This window comes from Podarcis cretensis (genome assembly GCF_951804945.1).
Source record: "Podarcis cretensis genome assembly, chromosome: 1".
Lineage (NCBI taxonomy): Eukaryota > Metazoa > Chordata > Lepidosauria > Squamata > Lacertidae > Podarcis > Podarcis cretensis.
In genome coordinates, this window is record NC_137170.1 from 90,337,237 (window position 1) to 90,355,276 (window position 18,040).

Sequence of the window (18,040 nt, forward strand, 5' to 3'; positions counted from 1 at the left end):
GTGGCTTTGGAGACCTTGGATCTCTTGAGACCAAGATGGCGGCGGCGGCGGCGGCGGCGGCGTCTTGTGGCGGCCACGGGGGTCGCTTTCTGGCGTCCGGGCTGTTCCGCAACCGGGTGGCCATCGTGACCGGCGGGGGCACCGGCATCGGCAAGGCCATCACCGCCGACCTGCTGCAGCTCGGTGGGCAAGGGGCGATCCGAAGGGGAAAGAACCAGAGGGAAGCCCCCGGGGACTCCCCCCAAATCGGGAGTGAACCAAGCGGGGTACCCTCGCTGCGCGCACGCATGCACGCATTCACACGTCCCCTCGGGAGGAAATAGCGGGTTGGTGGTAGACTTGGGCTGCCCCGTGTCTTCTCCTTGTTTTCAACAGGACTGGCAGGAATTCAACAGGTGCAGCCTCCCAGGGGCGTAGCCAGGGGGTTGCAGGCTGCCAAATTTTGCAGCACCTGAAGTTTTCAAACCATCTTCAGAGGCAGTCCTGCATATAACACATCGCAGTAATCTAACCTAGAGGTTCCTAGAGCAGTTAGGCTACCCTAGTCCAGATAGGGCCCCCACTGGGCTACCAGCTAAAGCTGATGGAAGGCGCTCCGTGCGACAGAGACCACCTGAGCCTCAAGTGACAGCAAAGGATCCAGAAATATTCACAGTATCCAAGCTGTGTACAGTACATGCTTCTTCAGAGGGAGAGTAACTCCTACTGTGTCTTGATAAGCTAGTTGTTTTATATATATTTATAATTATATTTATATCCCACCTTTTACTCATGGAGCTCAAGGTGGTGTACAAACTTTTCTCCCTCTGCATTTCAGCCTTAAAACAACCCTGTGAGGTAGGTTAGGCTGAGAGACTGTGCCTGGCCCAAGGTCACCCAGCGACTTTCATGGCTGCGTGGGAATTTGAACCCTGGTCTCCCTGGTCCTATTCCAGCGCTCTAACTACTGCACCACACTGGCTCATCATTCCCTTTGGCCCCCGTCCTAGAGGATTAATGTCTCTTGTTAATCAGTGATATATACTGTAATGTCAAATCCAGGAAGGCAGATAATGAACTCTGATTCTCTAAGCTCTGCTTCTAACTGATGGATAACTGAGCTGTAGGGAAAGTGGCAGTTTGAAAAAAAGCTGGCTATATCTGTGTGCTTTACATGGGTCACACCAGGGAATCAGGCCATGTCACTTGTGTGTTAAGTAGGGCAGGCACTAAAATATCAAACTAACTCATATGCTGCTGAAGATTCTGTACCTCGTTTGTGGCTTGAAAGATGGATGAAGTCATAAACTAAGGGTGGGCAACTTTTTGCCATTGAATGTTGTTTTACTAAAACACACCATAGTTTGATTAACAGGAGGAAGGTTTCAGGTTTTTTCTTAAATGAGAACTTAAATAACTTTTTAAATTCATTATAGATGTTATTCCAAAATTCCTTAATGGCTCTGCATTCCCACCACATGTGCATATATCTGCACTTCTAGGTCAAGAAGTGATGGTGGGCGTGGTTCTTTGTAATCCAAAGAGGTCTTGTTTCTGTTGTCGTTAGCACTACACTAATTTCATGTCTTATAATTCAAATTCTACCATTGGATTGGGAAGTTTCTGTGAGATAGTTTTCCAGCTCCGTAGTGGGGGTTACAATTTGCAAGCTTTATAGAAGCATTTCGGGTATCTGGCTTTGCAGAATTCCAGAACTGCCAAAAATGCTTGACAATCCAGAAAGTCATGATTGAAGATGGTTATCACAGTCTGTGTACAGTACCATTTGTTAAGCAAGAACCCTTGTTGCCTCTACTAAAATGCAGCCATGGGCATAGCCAGGATTTGGGGGGGGGGGACAGAACCATGTTATCTGTGACACAATTGGTCAGTTTATTAAGTATTTTATTTATTTACTTGATGGCGTAGCGTGGGGGGTGCAGGGGGGCCGGCCGCACCGGGCGCAACATCTGGGGGTTAGGGTTAGGGGGCGCAAATCCATGGGTTAGGGGGCGCAAATCCATGGGTTAGGGGGCGCAAATTACTTGCCTTGCCCCGGGTGCTGACAACCCACGCTACGCCACTGCTGCCCCCCCCCCCAGCTAAGACTATGAATGCAAGACTATGAATGTCTAAAATGTATTTCCCCCCTCTTTTTTGACAGGTTGTAATGTAGTCATTGCCTCCCGCAAATTCGACAGATTAAAAGCTGCAGCGAACGAGCTAGCTGCCAAAATTCCATCCACAGTTTCTGCCCAGGTTACCCCTGTACAGTGCAACATTCGCAAAGAAGAGGAGGTAAAAACAAAATACTTTTGTGCTGCAGAATTGACAACTAGTGTACTGGTTCACTGGAGGATACTTGCCTTGAGTGTATCACACACACACACACACGCACACACACAAAATTTGATTTATTATATTTCTGTGCCACTCTTAATTCAAATGAATCCCAAATCAGCTCGTAGTTCACAGTATTTTGCAAAGAGGTTGTTGTAAGAGTAATACTCTGTGATGGGAAAAGATTTACATCTTGCTGCATAATTGTCTTTAATGTTGTATGTCGCTAATAACAGCCTCCTTTGCCAATGTTGAAATGACTTCTGAAGAATGTAGATTTTGCAGGCATTGAGAAATGTACACATGTGGGTGCTTGCATCTGGAGATTGGATCTAGAAGCCAGCCACTTGGACTTAAACAGTGCATCTGGATTATTCCAAAGAAAAGGGGGAAAGGCCGCTTATTTTTGGTGACTTTGTTTTATAAGGAAAACATGTAACCTGGCTGTTGCTTTGACTAAGATAAATTGTTGCTTTCCCTAAATCATTGTAGTTTTTTATTTCGTGTAGCTTAGAAGAGTCACCCAGTCTGATTATGAAAGTGGTAACACCCAGTTGTTTATGTTGTTAAGGTGTGTTGCTGGTTCTACTTTTAAAAAATAATTGGGGAAGGGCTTTGTAAAAGAGCAGTGGGAAGGGGAAAGTTAATGTTCCTTTTCACCAACTCTAAAGCGTTTTTTTGTGCATCTAATATCCTTTGTCACTATGAACCATTTAATTATTCAGAATTCAGACTGCAATGCACTATCTGGGTCTGTCCGAAACCTCAAGTGTATCTGGAATTATTTGTCTCACATTCATGAATAAACTTTTAAGATTTGGCGTTTGTCATAATTTCCTTTCTTTTTGCATATGCTTCTTGGTTTCCTAATTCCTAATCCGTGGGTGATGGTCACTATTTCTCTTGGTAATCCTTCAAAACCCTTCCTGTTTGTAACCTGTCTTTTGGAGCTGGAGGAAGACATTTTCTCTGGAGGTTTTTTTGAGAGTTGAAGCCAGTAGGGTTGCAGATGCTTGTTTCTTTTGTCATGGTATTGCGGGGTTTCCCAAACTTGGGTCTCCAGCGGTTTTTGGACTACAACTCTCATCATCCTTAGCTAGCAGGACCAGTGGCCAGGGATTATGGGAATTGTAGTCCAAAAAATAGCCGGAGACCCAAATTTGGTAGTGCTTCAAAAATTACTAGATATTATAAGCAGTGTCATAGCTACTGGGGGGATAGCCAGCTTTTTTGCCCCGGGTGAACGCTCCAGAGGGGTGCCATTGAGGCTCCCAGCCTGTGTGTGTGTATGCAAATGTGTGGAGTGCGTGTGCTAAACTGCATCTTTGACCCGGGTTTTCAACCCTGTTTCAGCTCCTTGGGAAAGCATGTGTGCTTTGCATGCAAAAGATCCCATGTTCAATCTCCAACATCTCCAGGTTAGGCTGGGAAAGACTTGCAGTCCTGCGGATTCATGGCCAGTCAGCTGTAGGCATTGAGTTTTTATTTTGATTATATATTTTGTGGTTTTATATTTTGATTTTGTTCTGTGAACGGCCCTGATACCTCCAGGTATAGGGCGGTATATAAATTCAATAAACAACAACAGCAACATTGTATAAGGAAGCCAGCTATGCTCTATGATTAATCAGTGGTGTTAGAGCTGTCATATCACTTTCAAATTCTGCTTTTTCAATAGTAGTAGTAGTAGTAATAATAATACTAATAATAATAGAACCATCTATTGTCAGTCTTCTGCCATCATCTCCAAATAGCGTTCCTGCTACAAAAAATAGCCCTTCCTTGGTTCTATTTTAGTTCATTCTGCCTAAACCACTGCTTTCTCTTTCCATTTATTTCATAACTGGGCTTCTGGAGTGGCTGTTTCCCTGATCAGCAAAAGGAGTTTCACGTAAAACATCTAGGGAATAACTTATTGAATGCGAGTTTCAGAGTCTTCATCTTTATCCTCAGGGGCCTCCTTGCTTTCTTTTTCATAAATAATTCTGCTTATTGGCACAGGGCTCCTGAATGCTGTGCAGTCTGCCAGTTTCCTTTGTTAAGAATACAGTGGTGCTGCATTGTACCCTCTGTGTCTCTTGGCTGTTCAACATCCTGTAGCCACCAGTTCTACCAGGCTTGATTGTCTCTCCTGACATAAAGAACATAAAGCTATTGAATGCTGTCATGTGGAAAGATGACCTCAGTTCTCTTTTCTCTCCAGCCCCCCCCACACTCAGCACCAGGAGATTGTATCTGGGTTGTGATAAGATGGCAGTGATGAGATGAGCTCCCTGTGATTATTTAATTGAACAGCCTTCCATATCATACTTGCTGCTTTTAGAGGAGTCGTTGGAACTAAAGACCTTTGGACCAAAATCTGTAGATAGTGTTACCTACTAGTAGGGATGAAGCCATAGATTTCATAAGAAAACTCTTGGATCGGATACCAAATGCTTAGTATTCTGTTTCCAATAGTGGCCAGCTAAATACATTTGGGAATCTTGCAAACAAGCTACAAAGGTAGCAGCCCTTTCCTGTTTGTCTCCAACATCTGGTATTAGAAGTGGTTTCACTTAGGTATCACATCTATTAGGTATGAGGTTGATAGTCTTTGGTGGCTGGGGAAGCCTAGCCAGATGGGTGGGGTATAAATACTAATGATTAGCTATAATTATGATTAGCTATAAGATCACTAAACTAGTGAAAGCTTGGTGTTATTACATGTATTATTATAAAATTACTTGTGAAGTATGGAAAGAAAACACCATGCTTTCACTAGTTTAGTGATCTTATAGCTAATCATAATTAAATATCAAATTCTGCATATAAATTCTTACATTCATCCGGTTTAAATTGCTTCAGTTTAATAACAATTCCTTTTGAAGAGGGTGCTGCTTCAACAGTGTACAAAGTCTGGTTGTATACATTGTTACAAGTCTCCAAAAATCCTGAAACAATAGCTTCCTCTTGGAGTGGAAGGGAGGTCTCTTCCATTCATAAGTTTGACTTCTGAATCTAGTAAAGGTAAAGGTACCCCTGACCATTAGGTCCAGTCACAGACGACTCGTCTTGCTCTATAAGCCGAGGGAGCCAGTGTTTGTCCGCAGACAGCTTCCGGGTCATGTGGCCAGCATGACCAAGCTGCTTCTGGCGAACCGGAACAGCGCACGGAAACACCGTTTACCTTCCCGCCGGAGTGGTACCTATTTATCTACTTGCATTTTGACATTCTTTCGAACTGCTAGGTGGGCAAGAGCAACGGGAACTCACCCCGTCGCGGGGATTCGAACCGCCGACCTCCTGATCGGCAAGCCCTAGGCTCTGTGGTTTAGACCACAGTGCCACCCGTGCCACCCAATGGAATAAAGGTGTCAAAGGGTGCAGTACAGCAGCCCATGATGCTCTTTGAAATACTCCTTTTTTTGCTAATGGGGGAAGGTTGAGTGATACTCTCTGGGCGATTTTTCTTCTTCTTAAGCAAAGCAATTTAGGCTGCAAGCCTAAACAAACTTACACAGGAGTAACTCCCCTTGAGCTCAGTGAGGCTTCCTTCTGAGTGGTCATGTGAATGATTACACTGCTCATGGTTTCATAGTCAAACATTTACTGAAGGGTCTTAACCATTAATATGGCTCTCCATATTGGGCATGCAGTGCTTGCATAATTCCTTAATACTCTGGAAACAGCCCAGCCTTTTATCTGTACTTCTCATTCCGTGGCTATGAGTGGCTTTGCAGTATAATGTGATTGGACTCTGCTGCCTGGGAGTGTGTATGTGTGTGGATTTAATGGTTTCTTGTGGCATGCTCTCTGAAGAGGCTGGATTTTCTTCTAAATGCATTGTTAAATCAGGGTTTTGTAATTGGTTGACTATCCAGACTGGTGCTGGGAAATGCATTCAGCTGTAGCTAATCATAATTAAATATCAAATTCTGTGTACGAGTTGCTGCATTCTTGTCTAGTGCTTGAGGGTTGTCTCCATAAATATTCCGCTGAGTGATCTACTTTTTTCATGTGCTACTTTATGGACTTGCCCTTTTGTATTTCTTGATTCCTCATTTTCCAACTGGAGTTAATTGCTGTTCTTACTTAATAGGGCTCTGATATTTGTTCTGTTACTCACCTATACTGATTTTTCTCTGGCTTCTCCATATACCTGGAATGTGTTATATGCTAACATGCAGCCTATTTATCTCCCTTCTTAAAACAAACTCCTGAACACACTCTTACCCCTTCCCTGCTGCTTCCTTATAGCCTCTTTTAATATAAGTAAAAACATGCCATTTTTAAATTTACCAGTACATGTTTCCATGATTATCATTTCCTCAAATGATACACCAAAATGAAACATTTTAGTAATATATGGCTCTTGTTTTTCTAGAAGAGTCGCACACAGTTTCTTGTCAACTTGAGCTAATTCAGCTGTTGATCTTTGTATTCAGATTCCCAGATTGCATGCCTTTTTTTAAAAGGAGTGCACAGGTGTGAATTTATACCTATGATGTGACACCTGAAGCAGCCCATAGCTGTGAGCTAGTTGGACAAGGGTTTGTTCTGCAAATTGCCTAGTATTAGGCATCATTATAAACAAATATTACACATTTATAAAACTTCTTCTTACAAAAATGTAAGGATTTTTTCTTGCATTTTTGCAAGACTCCTGGTTTGATTCTGCACAAAATCTATGCTGAAAGAATTGTACCTGCTGTACATGCCTTGCTAAATATTCAAGAATGGCATTTCGCCTTTCTTTGACGGGGTTGTATAGACTGTGACTCTGCCACTTCAGCAGAATGTTGCCATTACTTGTTTTGGGTAGCTGAGGATGCTGCTGGATTAGCATTTTTTCCATCTTTTGCTTGGCAGGGATCCAGGCCCCTTGGATCCTTGTGAAGACCATGGGCACAGATAGCAGAAAGGGGACGCACAAACTGATTGGATGGGAAGAATAACTTCTGTGTGGCAATGCATTATTCTTTAAAGCACAGATATGTTTGCATTAAGGCAAGAAAGCAGCCTTATTTTTAATCCTCAATTTTTAAGAGCTTTTGCCAAATGCTCTGAAGGTCACAGGTGAATTTGAACCTCGGGACACAGGTGGAGAGGTGGGAAGAAAACTGGTGCTATTGAATTAAGAGGAGAATGAAATCGCTTTTCCAAGTTTGCCCTAAAAAGAACTTTTCAATGGAGTTGAAAAGGGAAGAACAACATGGAAGTTGGTCCATTAGAGCAAATGGGCACTGCCCTACCACCTCGGAGTGCCATCAGTCAGCCCCCACCTGCATGCTTTCTTACTTACTGCTGGGCTTTAGTTTCATCTTCTGGTCTTTAGTTTCATCTTCTGATGGGAGCTGTAGTCTAAAACATCTACAGGGCACTAAGTTGAGCAAGGGTGGTCTAAAATCTCAGAAATGCTCACCCAGCTTCTCTCTGAACTCTGCTCTTCTATCTGTGCCAAGTGGGCCTTGCTTCCATTCTTTGGGAATGCATTAATTTGCATGCTGCTGTTTTCATTTATAAAATACAACAGATTGGTTGTCCTCCCTTGATGACCTTGGGAACTAGCAAGACCTGCTTGCTGGCAAAAGACTGTTTCATACAAGACTTAAATAGAATATTAAAGGCTGCTTGTTCATTCTATCAGTGCTGCCACTGCACCATAAAGTCTCTATCTACTTAACTAAGATTTAGGTACATTTGAGGATGCATGTTTACTCTTCCAGGATTAGATATAAAATAACTATTCTAATATCCTTTATTGCAGAAAAGCTCTTTTTATTGATTCTTTGCAGTATTATGCATGGCATTGTTAGGAATGTCATTTCATGTAGGGTTTGACAAGATGCTCATGTCAGTCAGCTGTTACTATATGTTAAATTTTGTAGGATCACACCAGTGGAAGTTCTCTGAGACATTCTATAATCTAGATCTAAAAGTCTATTTTTAGGAGGTTCCAGTGGACATTAAACCTCCGGCTGCAATGTTGTGATTTCTTTAGTGTTCACACTGTTTTACCAGCCCCTAACCTTCTTTTTGCAAGAGAAATATACAACATATACAAAATACAAAAAGAAACCACTACAAAACAACCAATTGTTTTTACTCAGGGCAAGCTTGAGTAATTAATGTAGAAATGACTAACGCTAAAAGGCTACTGTGTGCAGACTTATCACTCAACTTTTTTTACTATTGGTAGGTAGAGGCACTGGTGAAATCAACATTGGACCTTCATGGGAGGATAGATTTCCTGGTCAACAATGGGGGAGGCCAGTTTCCTAGCCCAGCAGAAGCAATTAGTTCAAAAGGCTGGAATGCTGTGATTGAAACTAACTTGACTGGGACCTTCTACTGCTGTAAAGCAGGTGAGCACTTGGTGTACACTGGAAATAAGTAACTAAGCCATCAGAAGAATTTCCCCTCTTCTTTCCCCGTATAGCAGTTCAGTCTCTTTATCATTGCCATGGCATGTTCTTGCTCTGCTGTCCCCAGAAGCATTATAATCAGACATTCAGAGAACTTTGAGGTTCTTCCTGGGCTCAGCAGGTTATTAAAGGACTCCAGGCTAAGTTGTCACTGCTAACTAGGTTTGGTTGAAAGTTGGGTTGCCAGGTCTGTTGAAGCTCAGACCCTGAGATGCAAGGAGGAGAGGTTGGGGGCTAAGAGAGTCTGGATGCTGCCTTAGGTTGGAGGTTGACAGACATGGGGCAGTGGTAGCAGGATGAAGCCTCTTGAGCCAATGATACAATAGCCTGCTGCCTTGATTTTTGGTCCTCAATCTGAAATTCTGTTTTCGTAGAATCTTAGAGTTGGAAGGGACCTAAGAGTCATCTAGTCCAAACCCCTGCAATGCAGGCATCTCAACTCGTTTTCCCCTTCAAACCCTGGGAAGAAGGCTGAAATCTGACATCCCCAGGTCAAACCATGAGACCTGACAAGTAGTTTCTCCCCCTGACTAATTTACAACTAGAGGTGGAAGAAGCAAGGGGATTCCTTGACTATTTTTTTTCCCATGTCTGCAGATACCTACTGACTAGATGATAGATTTACATTTGAACACTGATGCTGTTTTTGGCACTAAGAAATAGTGGGTGACAGGTGAGGCGGCAGTATCTTCCTTTAAGGCTCCAGAGCAGTTTTTTCTAGAAGGACAGGAGGTGGGGGCTGGAGCAAACACTGGATTGTCCAAAAGCGCTGTCAGTTCTAGTTCTCCATACTTGCCTAGAAACATCAAGCCTGGGTCATCAGGCCTAACTAGTTGGAGCCATTTTCTTAGGCAGTAGTAGACGAATTGGTAGCAAGATGGACAGGTATTCTTCAGGAAGCTGCCTCACACTGAGTCAGACCTGGTGCAGCTAGTCTTGCCTGCACAATGACTAGCAGTGACTTTCCAGGATTTCACAAAGTAGACTTTCCCGGCCCTTTCTGGAAATGCCAAGGTTTGAACCTGAAACCTTCATGCAACAGATGCGCTGTCCCACTGAGCTGTGGTTTTGTGTTATACAGTACAGATAAATAACAGTAGAGTTACAGTGGTGCCCCGCAAGACGAACGCCTCGCAAGACGGAAAACCCGCTAGACGAAAGGGTTTTCCGTTTTGGAGGCGCTTCGCAAAACGAATTTCCCTATGGGCTTGCTTCGCAAGACGAAAATGTCTTGCGAGTTCCTGCGGGTTTTTTCCCCTCCCCCCCCTTTTCCTAAGCCGCTAAGCCGCTGTCAGGGAACTGCCATCGGAGAGTCAGGTGGTGGAGGGGCTCACGGAGGCTAGGAGACCCTCGGATGCAGAGGAAGGAACCAGCGGGGGGAGAGAGAGAGTTCATGGAGAAACTCAGTCGGAGGGATGGCTCCAGGAGACTTCCAGTGAGAACAGCGGGGAGGTCTCAGGACCTCCTCTGGGTATACCTACCCCTCGCAGGAAGCTGTCACGCTGAGAATCCCGAAGGAGAGTTTCCGTTAAGGAACTCTTATGTTGGCGCAAATTCCGGAAACGCCCACTGACAGATTCTGCCAGCGATTGAGGGAGTCATGCCTTGAGGGCTCCCGTAAAGGCAGAGCTTTGAAACCTTTGCAAAGCTCTGAGGGATTCAGCTTTTACGCACAAGCAGCTCATTATCCCATCACAGCCGCTTAACAGCTGATTGCTAAAAGCCGCTAATAGCGCTAATCCGCTAAGCTGTCAATGGGCTTGCTTCGCATGACGAGAAAACCGCTAGACGAAGAGCCTCACGGAACGGATTAATTTCGTCTTGCAAGGCACCACTGTATAAGATGTGCATTCAGTTGTGGTTCTCAGGTGAATATTTGGATTTAATGTCATTGCTGCTTCCACCTCTGAGCAACTGGTTTTGTCAAGTTTTCTAAGGCTATGGAAATATGGCTTGAGACAGATTTCATTCCACTAATGTGTTTACTGTAGTCTTTGCACACCATTTATCTGGCAATGTAAAAGCCTTCCCAACCATTCTTCTGTGTCTACCCAGTGTACAATGCTTGGATGCAGGATCACGGAGGTGCTATTGTCAACATCGTGGCTGATATGTGGAAAGGGTTTCCTGGCATGTCGTAAGTCTGCTATCAGTATACGATACACAGTCCACTTGCTTTCACTTAAACTGCTGTCCCTCTGAGTAGTCGTGTGCATTTGAATGGTAAAACAAGATGGAACAGCAGATTCCCAATATTTAACATGCACATTCCTTGAGATTCCATTTTAACAGAAGTCTTTGAGGAATTTGGGACTAAATTGCCGGTGCTTATGATCCTCACTTATTGTCACCTGCAAGGCTTTCCTGAGAATGCTCTTGAAGAAAAAGTGGAATGCAGGAAGCAGTCACAGACAAGAGGAGGCTGCATTTTTCTTAGGCCAACTAGAAAGCAGAGTCCCTCTGCTGGGACAGTGTGATGTGTCTAACTGAGGTCTGCCTATATAGCTGTGCATCTTTGCACATGCCTGTTTGTAATCCGCCATCTGACTGGGTTGCCCCAGCCACTCTGGGTGGCTTCCAACAAATATAAAAGCATAATCAAACATCAAACACTTCCCTATACAGGGCTGCCTTCAGACGGCCCCAGTGACATAACTTCTCATGCATTTGCAGTTTAGTTCAAGAGGACACACAGTGAAAGGACAGGTACCATACCGACTTCTGTTTTTGTACTGGAAGTTGTTTCTGCAAAGTTCCTACAGAAGACTGAGACGTCTGGAGGTGCAAAGTACAATTTTATTAACAACCTTGCACCGCAGAAGTCTCAGTCTTCTGTAAGCCATGCTTTTTTCTCAGTCAATGCCTATACTCCTCTAACTTCTTGTTTATAATTTGATGAGTCATACAGAATGCTGTTAACATTATTGTGAGCTTTTCGTTGGGCTGGAATAATTGGACAAACACAAAATATTGAATTTTTTTTTACTGCAAGCCTTCAGCCAGCCTTTGTTCATTGTTTGTGTTAGCACTGAGTTTGCAATTAAGCTTCTACAATGTCAGATATTGCTAACTTGACTGCCCTGTTCTGCTGAGATTTGTTTTGAATTTGTTTGATTGGATGACTACTTGTTAGAGTGTGAACCTAGTTAGACTTGCTAGGTATCGCTATAGTTACTTCAAAGCATCCAGTCTTGATGGAGCTGCCACATACCCCATGTCTATTTATTGATGGAAGATAATATTGCCCTTTTAAAATTCCCTTCCCTCACAGACACAGTGGTGCAGCAAGAGCCGCAGTCGATAACCTGACCAAAAGCCTAGCCATCGAGTGGGCCCGCAGTGGAGTGAGAATTAACTCTGTTTCCCCGGTAGGTGACAGAAACATGTGACCAGACCAGCTTTGGTGCCCGTAAGGGAAGAGTCAAATAAGTACAAATTTGTAAAATGATCATTTAGTTTGGTTTAGCTGAGATAGAATAAGATAGTTCCCTACCATCACATGCTAGCTGCGCATTTGGTCATAATTATTTGAGTCTACTAAGGGTTTTTGTAGTTAAACCTATTAACAGCATCCAGGGTTTGGGATGGGTCTTAGGATATGGAAACAGAGGATGAGACTTTCTTTCTTTCTTTCTTTCTTTCTTTCTTTCTTTCTTTCTTTCTTTCTTTCTTTCTTTCTTTTACAAATTTATAGGCTGCTTCACAGACCGAAGCTGCCAAAGCAAACTACAACAGTATAGAAATGTGATAAAATGCAAGCTCCCAAAACAATTTCTATAGATATACAATGTATCTTCCTTGAATGACTGGGGCACACTTCGGGGAAAGCTGTCTTAAGCAAAAATGACTTTGGTACATGCCTAAATATCATGATACAACTCTTCACAGAGATTTAGTGGTTTATAAAAGATTCAAATAGTAAGTGCTGTTAAGCCAAAGGGAGAGAGAACAATTTAGTTGAAAGGAATAGAAACTATGCTTTTGGTGCGTGTGCTTGGGTTTTTTTTAAAAAAATATTTATCATCATTCTACCCCATCCTTCCTTCTGCTGGAGACCATTGGAAAGTACAAATGGTTAAAAAAAGTTTTAAAACAGCCATGCAAACAATAATACCAATAAAACAATTTAAATACATTATACAGTGGATGAGGAATATTGGGCCGTCAGTCTCAGTTGCCATTACAGTGGTGCCCCACAAGACAAATGCCTCGCAAGACGAAAAACCCGCTAGACGAAAGGGTTTTCCGTTTTTCGAGGCGCTTCGCAAGACGAATTTCCCTATGGGTTTGCTTCGCAAGACGAAAACGTCTTGCGAGTCTTGCGGGTTTTTTCACTTTTTTCTCCCTTTTTCTAAGCCGCTAAGCCGCTAATAGCCTCTTAGCCGCTAAGCCGCTAATAGCCACTAAGCCGCTAATAGTGCTAATCCGCTAAGCCGCTAATAGGGTTGCTTTGCAAGACGAAAAAACCGCTAGACGAAGAGAATCACGGAACGGATTCTTTTTGTCTTGCGAGGCACCACTGTAAAGTGGTTTTTTCTCAGAGTGAATCCTGCACCACACAAGAACAGAATGTTGTGTTGGGAATTATGACATATGCACAGTCCTATTTATTGAGGGAATTGTAAGCAAGATAAAGAGCCAAGATTTTGAATAAGAGCTGGAATTTATTTTTATCCCCCTCCCCAACCGTGTAAGTCTTAATGAGCACCTGCTTTTCAGTGTAGAGGGTTCAATGTTACTGTGTTAAGCATTAATGGAGTCTGACTGTGAGTCTGTCCTTTTCTTCATAGGGAGTGATATTTTCAGAAACTGCTGTTGCACATTACAAAGATGGTGAAGAACTGTTTAAAAACTATGTCCAAAAAATTCCTGCCAAGAGATTAGGACTTCCTGAAGAGGTATTACAGTATTTCAACCTAAAAGTTACCTTTTGGCACTGAGGGTCTTTCCAGATGATTGGTAGTGGCGCCCGCCCTGTGGAACGCCCTCCCACCAGATGTCAAGGACATAAACAACTACCTTTAAGAAGACATCTGAAGGCAGCCCTGTTTAGGGAAGTTTTTAATGTTTTATGTTTTATTGTGTTTTTAATATCCTGTTGGAAGCCTCCCAGAGTGGCTGGGGTGGCCTGGCAGGATGGGTGGAGTATATGTAATTTTATTTATATATATAATGTGTGTATGATTCCCCCGCCCCCCCTACACAACATTTGCACAAAGTAGTGCAAATACCAGCCTTGCTGTGGGAGATGGTTTTCGGTGGTACTTCTGATCAACATGTGTGTGAACAGGGATAGGTCAGCAAGGGCCAAATACAGTCCTTCAGGCCTCTCATAGAATAACTAATGCATTAAGGGGAAATGGTGCTATTGCATTGGAAAGAGGAATTTCATGACACTGGAAAGAACACCCTAAATTTCAAAGAGTAAAATATTTGAAGATGCATACCACTAATACGTTCATACAAAAAATGTTTATTGGAGTACTGTTTAAAGGGCAAGCTATGTGCCTGGCATTATATAAACGTAAAATAGGTATCCCAATTATTCTATAATTATGTTGTATGTACCATCCACTCCATAGTAGGAGCAAACACCACATTGCAAGCCTGCTGGTTGAACTTGCAGAACTTTGGAATGTGCAGTTTATCATAGAACCTTGCCAGTTTTGAAGGTGATTTTTGAGTACTTTTAGAATTGATCGTTCTGCTGACAGATCCAAGCCAGCAAAGCATTGAAATGATATAATATTTATGGACAGTAAAATACCAAGCATTTTCTTTTTGACTTGAACATTTTGTATTTAGTAATATATTCCTGTGGGCCACTGGTCAGTAATCTTCTGTAATTGATCAGTAGTGACTTCTGCTCTAAGAATCACCTTCAAATAGGGAGCTAACAGGAACCCTTTTCAGAAATGTACATTCAGTGGACGCATGCAAGGCTGGTGGCACTGTTGTGGTAACTGGCTCTGTGCCTACCCTACATGCTTATCACTGTGCATTGGCACCATGCTTTTGACATACAAATGCATACGTTTGCACATGTGTAGAGCAGAATCTATACACTACTGCCTGTGTTGTGATGAATGCATGAAGCCTTGCCTGCATTTTTGAAAAGTACTATGGTATGGCAGGCATTGAACACCTGTAATTCACATAAGTAAATGTCTCAAATCTTTATAAGGTATCTCCCTTGGTGTGTTTCCTGCTGTCTCCGGCTGCCTCTTTTATCACTGGAGAAACTGTGAAGGTTGATGGTGGGCAGAGCATATATAGTTCCCCATGGGAAGTACCAGGTAAAAAACCCCGCTTTTTAAAAACTACTTTTTAACAAGTAGCTTGTTCAGTTGTATGCCCACCCAGGGCCTGTTTAGATCTCTTACACTCTTTTGTGGAAATCAACACTTCAGTTTTATCATAGTTTATTGTCAGCTTTGCAGTAGCTTGATAATTTAGTTTGTGAGTCTTTACAGTCCCAGCCTGGGACTGTAGAGTAATACAGCTCACTGTAATAAAAGGATTTCTATACTAGCCAGTCTGGGCAAGTGGTGCTGTGAACCCTGAATGCTTTCCTCCCTAAACTATATGCTCAACAGCCTTAACTTAAAGGTTCTATTCTTAACCCATGGCCGCCTTAAATCTCATGACATTGGAATGGGATTGGTAAAAACACTCTTGGGATTACCTCAACCTCAGTTATTGAATTGTCATATAGCTGTCCTATAAACAACAAGAAGCAACCTTTTTATAAAAATTATTTGAAGGATTTTAATAGACAACAAGGGGTACATACAAAGTCTCTGTTCTCAGTTCATAGAGTCCTTTCTATAGGTCAGTTACATTTGGTGTGAGACACTGCTGTCATAGAGATTATGAGGTGGAAGAAGTGAATGGGGGAAGAAAGGGGGTAATGATTTTCCATTATTTTGACAAACAACCCTTTACTTAACAATGTCACATCTAGTTTTTCCCAGATCTTCATGTGCTGAATCCAAGGCTGACTAAAGATCTGTAGAAACATAGTTTGCCTTTTTGGTGTTTCGAAGGTTTTTCAGCTGAAATGAACATAACTAATGCGTGGTCCATAGCTTTTTCTCCTAGGATCTCTTCCTATACATGTTGGAAAGACAGTGCTGTAATCTGGATCACTGTAAATATGTAATATAATAATTTTTGGAAAGAATTGGATAAAAGGGTGTTTGGAGAGCATTTCCTTTAGCCCAGTTCTTCCCCAACCTGGGGAACCTATTTTGGACTATAATTATCATTAGCCATGCTGGTGGGGACTGATGGAAATTGTAGCCCAAAACAACGGAAGGGCACAAGGTCAGGAAAGAGTGCTTTACACTTAAAGAAAGTTTTCTTTCTTTAAGAGAGCTGCTCATCGAGATCTAGCTGGGTTAAGGTGAGATGAAGCAGCCACTAGCTTTTGAAGGTAACTGTCTTATTGTATCCTTTCCCACAGATCATAATAGATGGCCACCTGCACCAGATGGAGATAATGCCAAAGCACTCAAGAAGATAATTCCAGGAAAAGCTTTGTCAAAGCTGTAAAACAAAGAAGTGGGGTTAGCCCCCTTCCATGCCTGTCAGTGGATAAATGCTGCCTTTCAGTAACTGACTGCAATCTTGAGGATCACAACCCCACTGGGGCAACAAACTGTGCCTTAGCTTTCTTCTTATGATCCCTCTGAAGAAAGTCCTCCAGAACCAAACAACTGTCAACATGTGCTGCTGCTGGCTTTGATGTAAAAGGGTAAATGCATCTCTCATGACCTCTGCTTTTGCAATTTGCACTCTAAGCTCCGCTCACTAAATCACGTACATATGCTCCATTAACAAGGTGCTGAAGTGAATTACGGTCCAAGTTCTCTAGCTTGCTATCATCACAGCCTTTCTGATTGCCATGCATTCATTACTCACTTCTGCCATAAGAGTCTTTGGCACAGCTCCCAGAGATGAGAGATGTTGGTGCACAATAAACTGGTGGTTTGTATCTATGTTCAAAGTTGTGTTTTATCTTCAGTGGGAGTAGGCAGCATGGGTACTAACTGCCACTTGAAAACATCTTTAGGTAAAAAAGGTAAAGGTACCCCTGACTGTTAGATCGTCGCGGACGACTCTGGGATTGCGGCGCTCATCTTGGCCGAGGGAGCCGGTGTACAGCTTCCGGGTCATGTGGCCAGCATGACTAAGCCACTTCTGGTGAACCAGAGCAGCGCACGGAAATGCCATTCTCGCTGGAGTGGTACCTATTTATCTACTTGCACTTTGACATGCTTTCGAACTGCTAGGTTGGCATCTTTAGCCTGTACTATACTTTAAAAGTTCAGAGGTTCAGAAAGAGAAATGCCTTCATCTTGTACACATGGATAAAACAATGGCAAAGCTTCATTTTGTTCACATGTGTTACAAGATAGTTTATTTTTCTGAACTAGCACTGCTTGTCTTAGACAGCTTGATTTGCAAGCCTTCAGGCTGGTATGTGCCATAGCCATTATATTGACTTAATTCTAGTGATTAGAGAAGTTGTCCAGAAACATTCCCCCCCCCCCACAAAGGAGCTGAAGAAGAGAGGTGGCAGATGAAGAACTGAAATATGGATACTTCATTATCACTGCAATTACCATCCTGGAGTAGATGCTGTTCTTGTGTTTGACACTGTGGTTCTGTTTAACTTCCAAACAGTATTGTTCATTTCTGTACAATGGGCCAGAAATCAACAATGCACAAAACACTTCCTTAAAAACAAACAATACAGGGAAATGACATTTGTTATGTCTCCTTCACATGGGTTTATGCAAAGAAAACGTTTAACAGAAAGGTGTACACACATATATATTACACAGTATAAGGCTTACTAGAACTACCGCAGGTTCCCAGAATGGAAAAGATTGTGTTTCCAATTCCACCTAGTGACTAGTCAGATTATTACATTTCACCTATTTATAGACAGCTTAATATTCAGAATTTCTGCACCTTGCCCATAAAGGTAAAGGTAAAGGTACCCCTGCCCATACGGGCCAGTCTTGACAGACTCTGGGGTTGTGCGCCCATCTCACTTAAGAGGCCAGGGGCCAGAGCCAGAGCCGCACACGGAAACGCCGTTTACCTTCCCGCTGGTAAGCGGTCCCTATTTATCTACTTGCACCCGGAGGTGCTTTCGAACTGCTAGGTTGGCAGGCGCTGGGACCGAGCAGCGGGAGCGCACCCCGCCGCAGGGATTCGAACCGCCGACCTTTCGATCGGCAAGTCCTAGGCGCTGAGGCTTTAACCCACAGCGCCACCTGCGTCCCTCACGCACCTTGCCCATAAAC

At 43.0% G+C, this 18,040-nt stretch overlaps 1 protein-coding gene across 1 annotated transcript; it reads left to right on the forward strand.

Annotated features, from left to right (window-relative positions):
- The first annotated feature begins 20 nt into the window (after window positions 1–20).
- On the forward strand, window positions 21–16,723 carry PECR (peroxisomal trans-2-enoyl-CoA reductase). The gene is made up of 8 exons (XM_079969288.1): window positions 21–183; window positions 2,144–2,277; window positions 8,498–8,663; window positions 10,779–10,860; window positions 11,995–12,091; window positions 13,514–13,621; window positions 14,908–15,019; window positions 16,189–16,723. Exons 1-8 carry the CDS (start codon window positions 36–38, stop codon window positions 16,275–16,277), a joined length of 936 nt encoding a protein of 311 aa, XP_079825414.1. The 5' UTR covers window positions 21–35; the 3' UTR covers window positions 16,278–16,723.
- The last annotated feature ends 1,317 nt before the right edge of the window (window positions 16,724–18,040 follow it).

Bases quoted from the DNA above. Each gene is read 5' to 3' on its own strand.
- PECR (XM_079969288.1), top strand. From the start codon at position 36: ATGGCGGCGGCGGCGGCGGCGGCGGCGTCTTGTGGCGGCCACGGGGGT. The intron at 184-2,143 runs GTGGGCAAGGGG...CTTTTTTGACAG, and splicing joins CGCCGACCTGCTGCAGCTCG to GTTGTAATGTAGTCATTGCC. The intron at 15,020-16,188 runs GTAAAAAACCCC...CCTTTCCCACAG, and splicing joins TTCCCCATGGGAAGTACCAG to ATCATAATAGATGGCCACCT.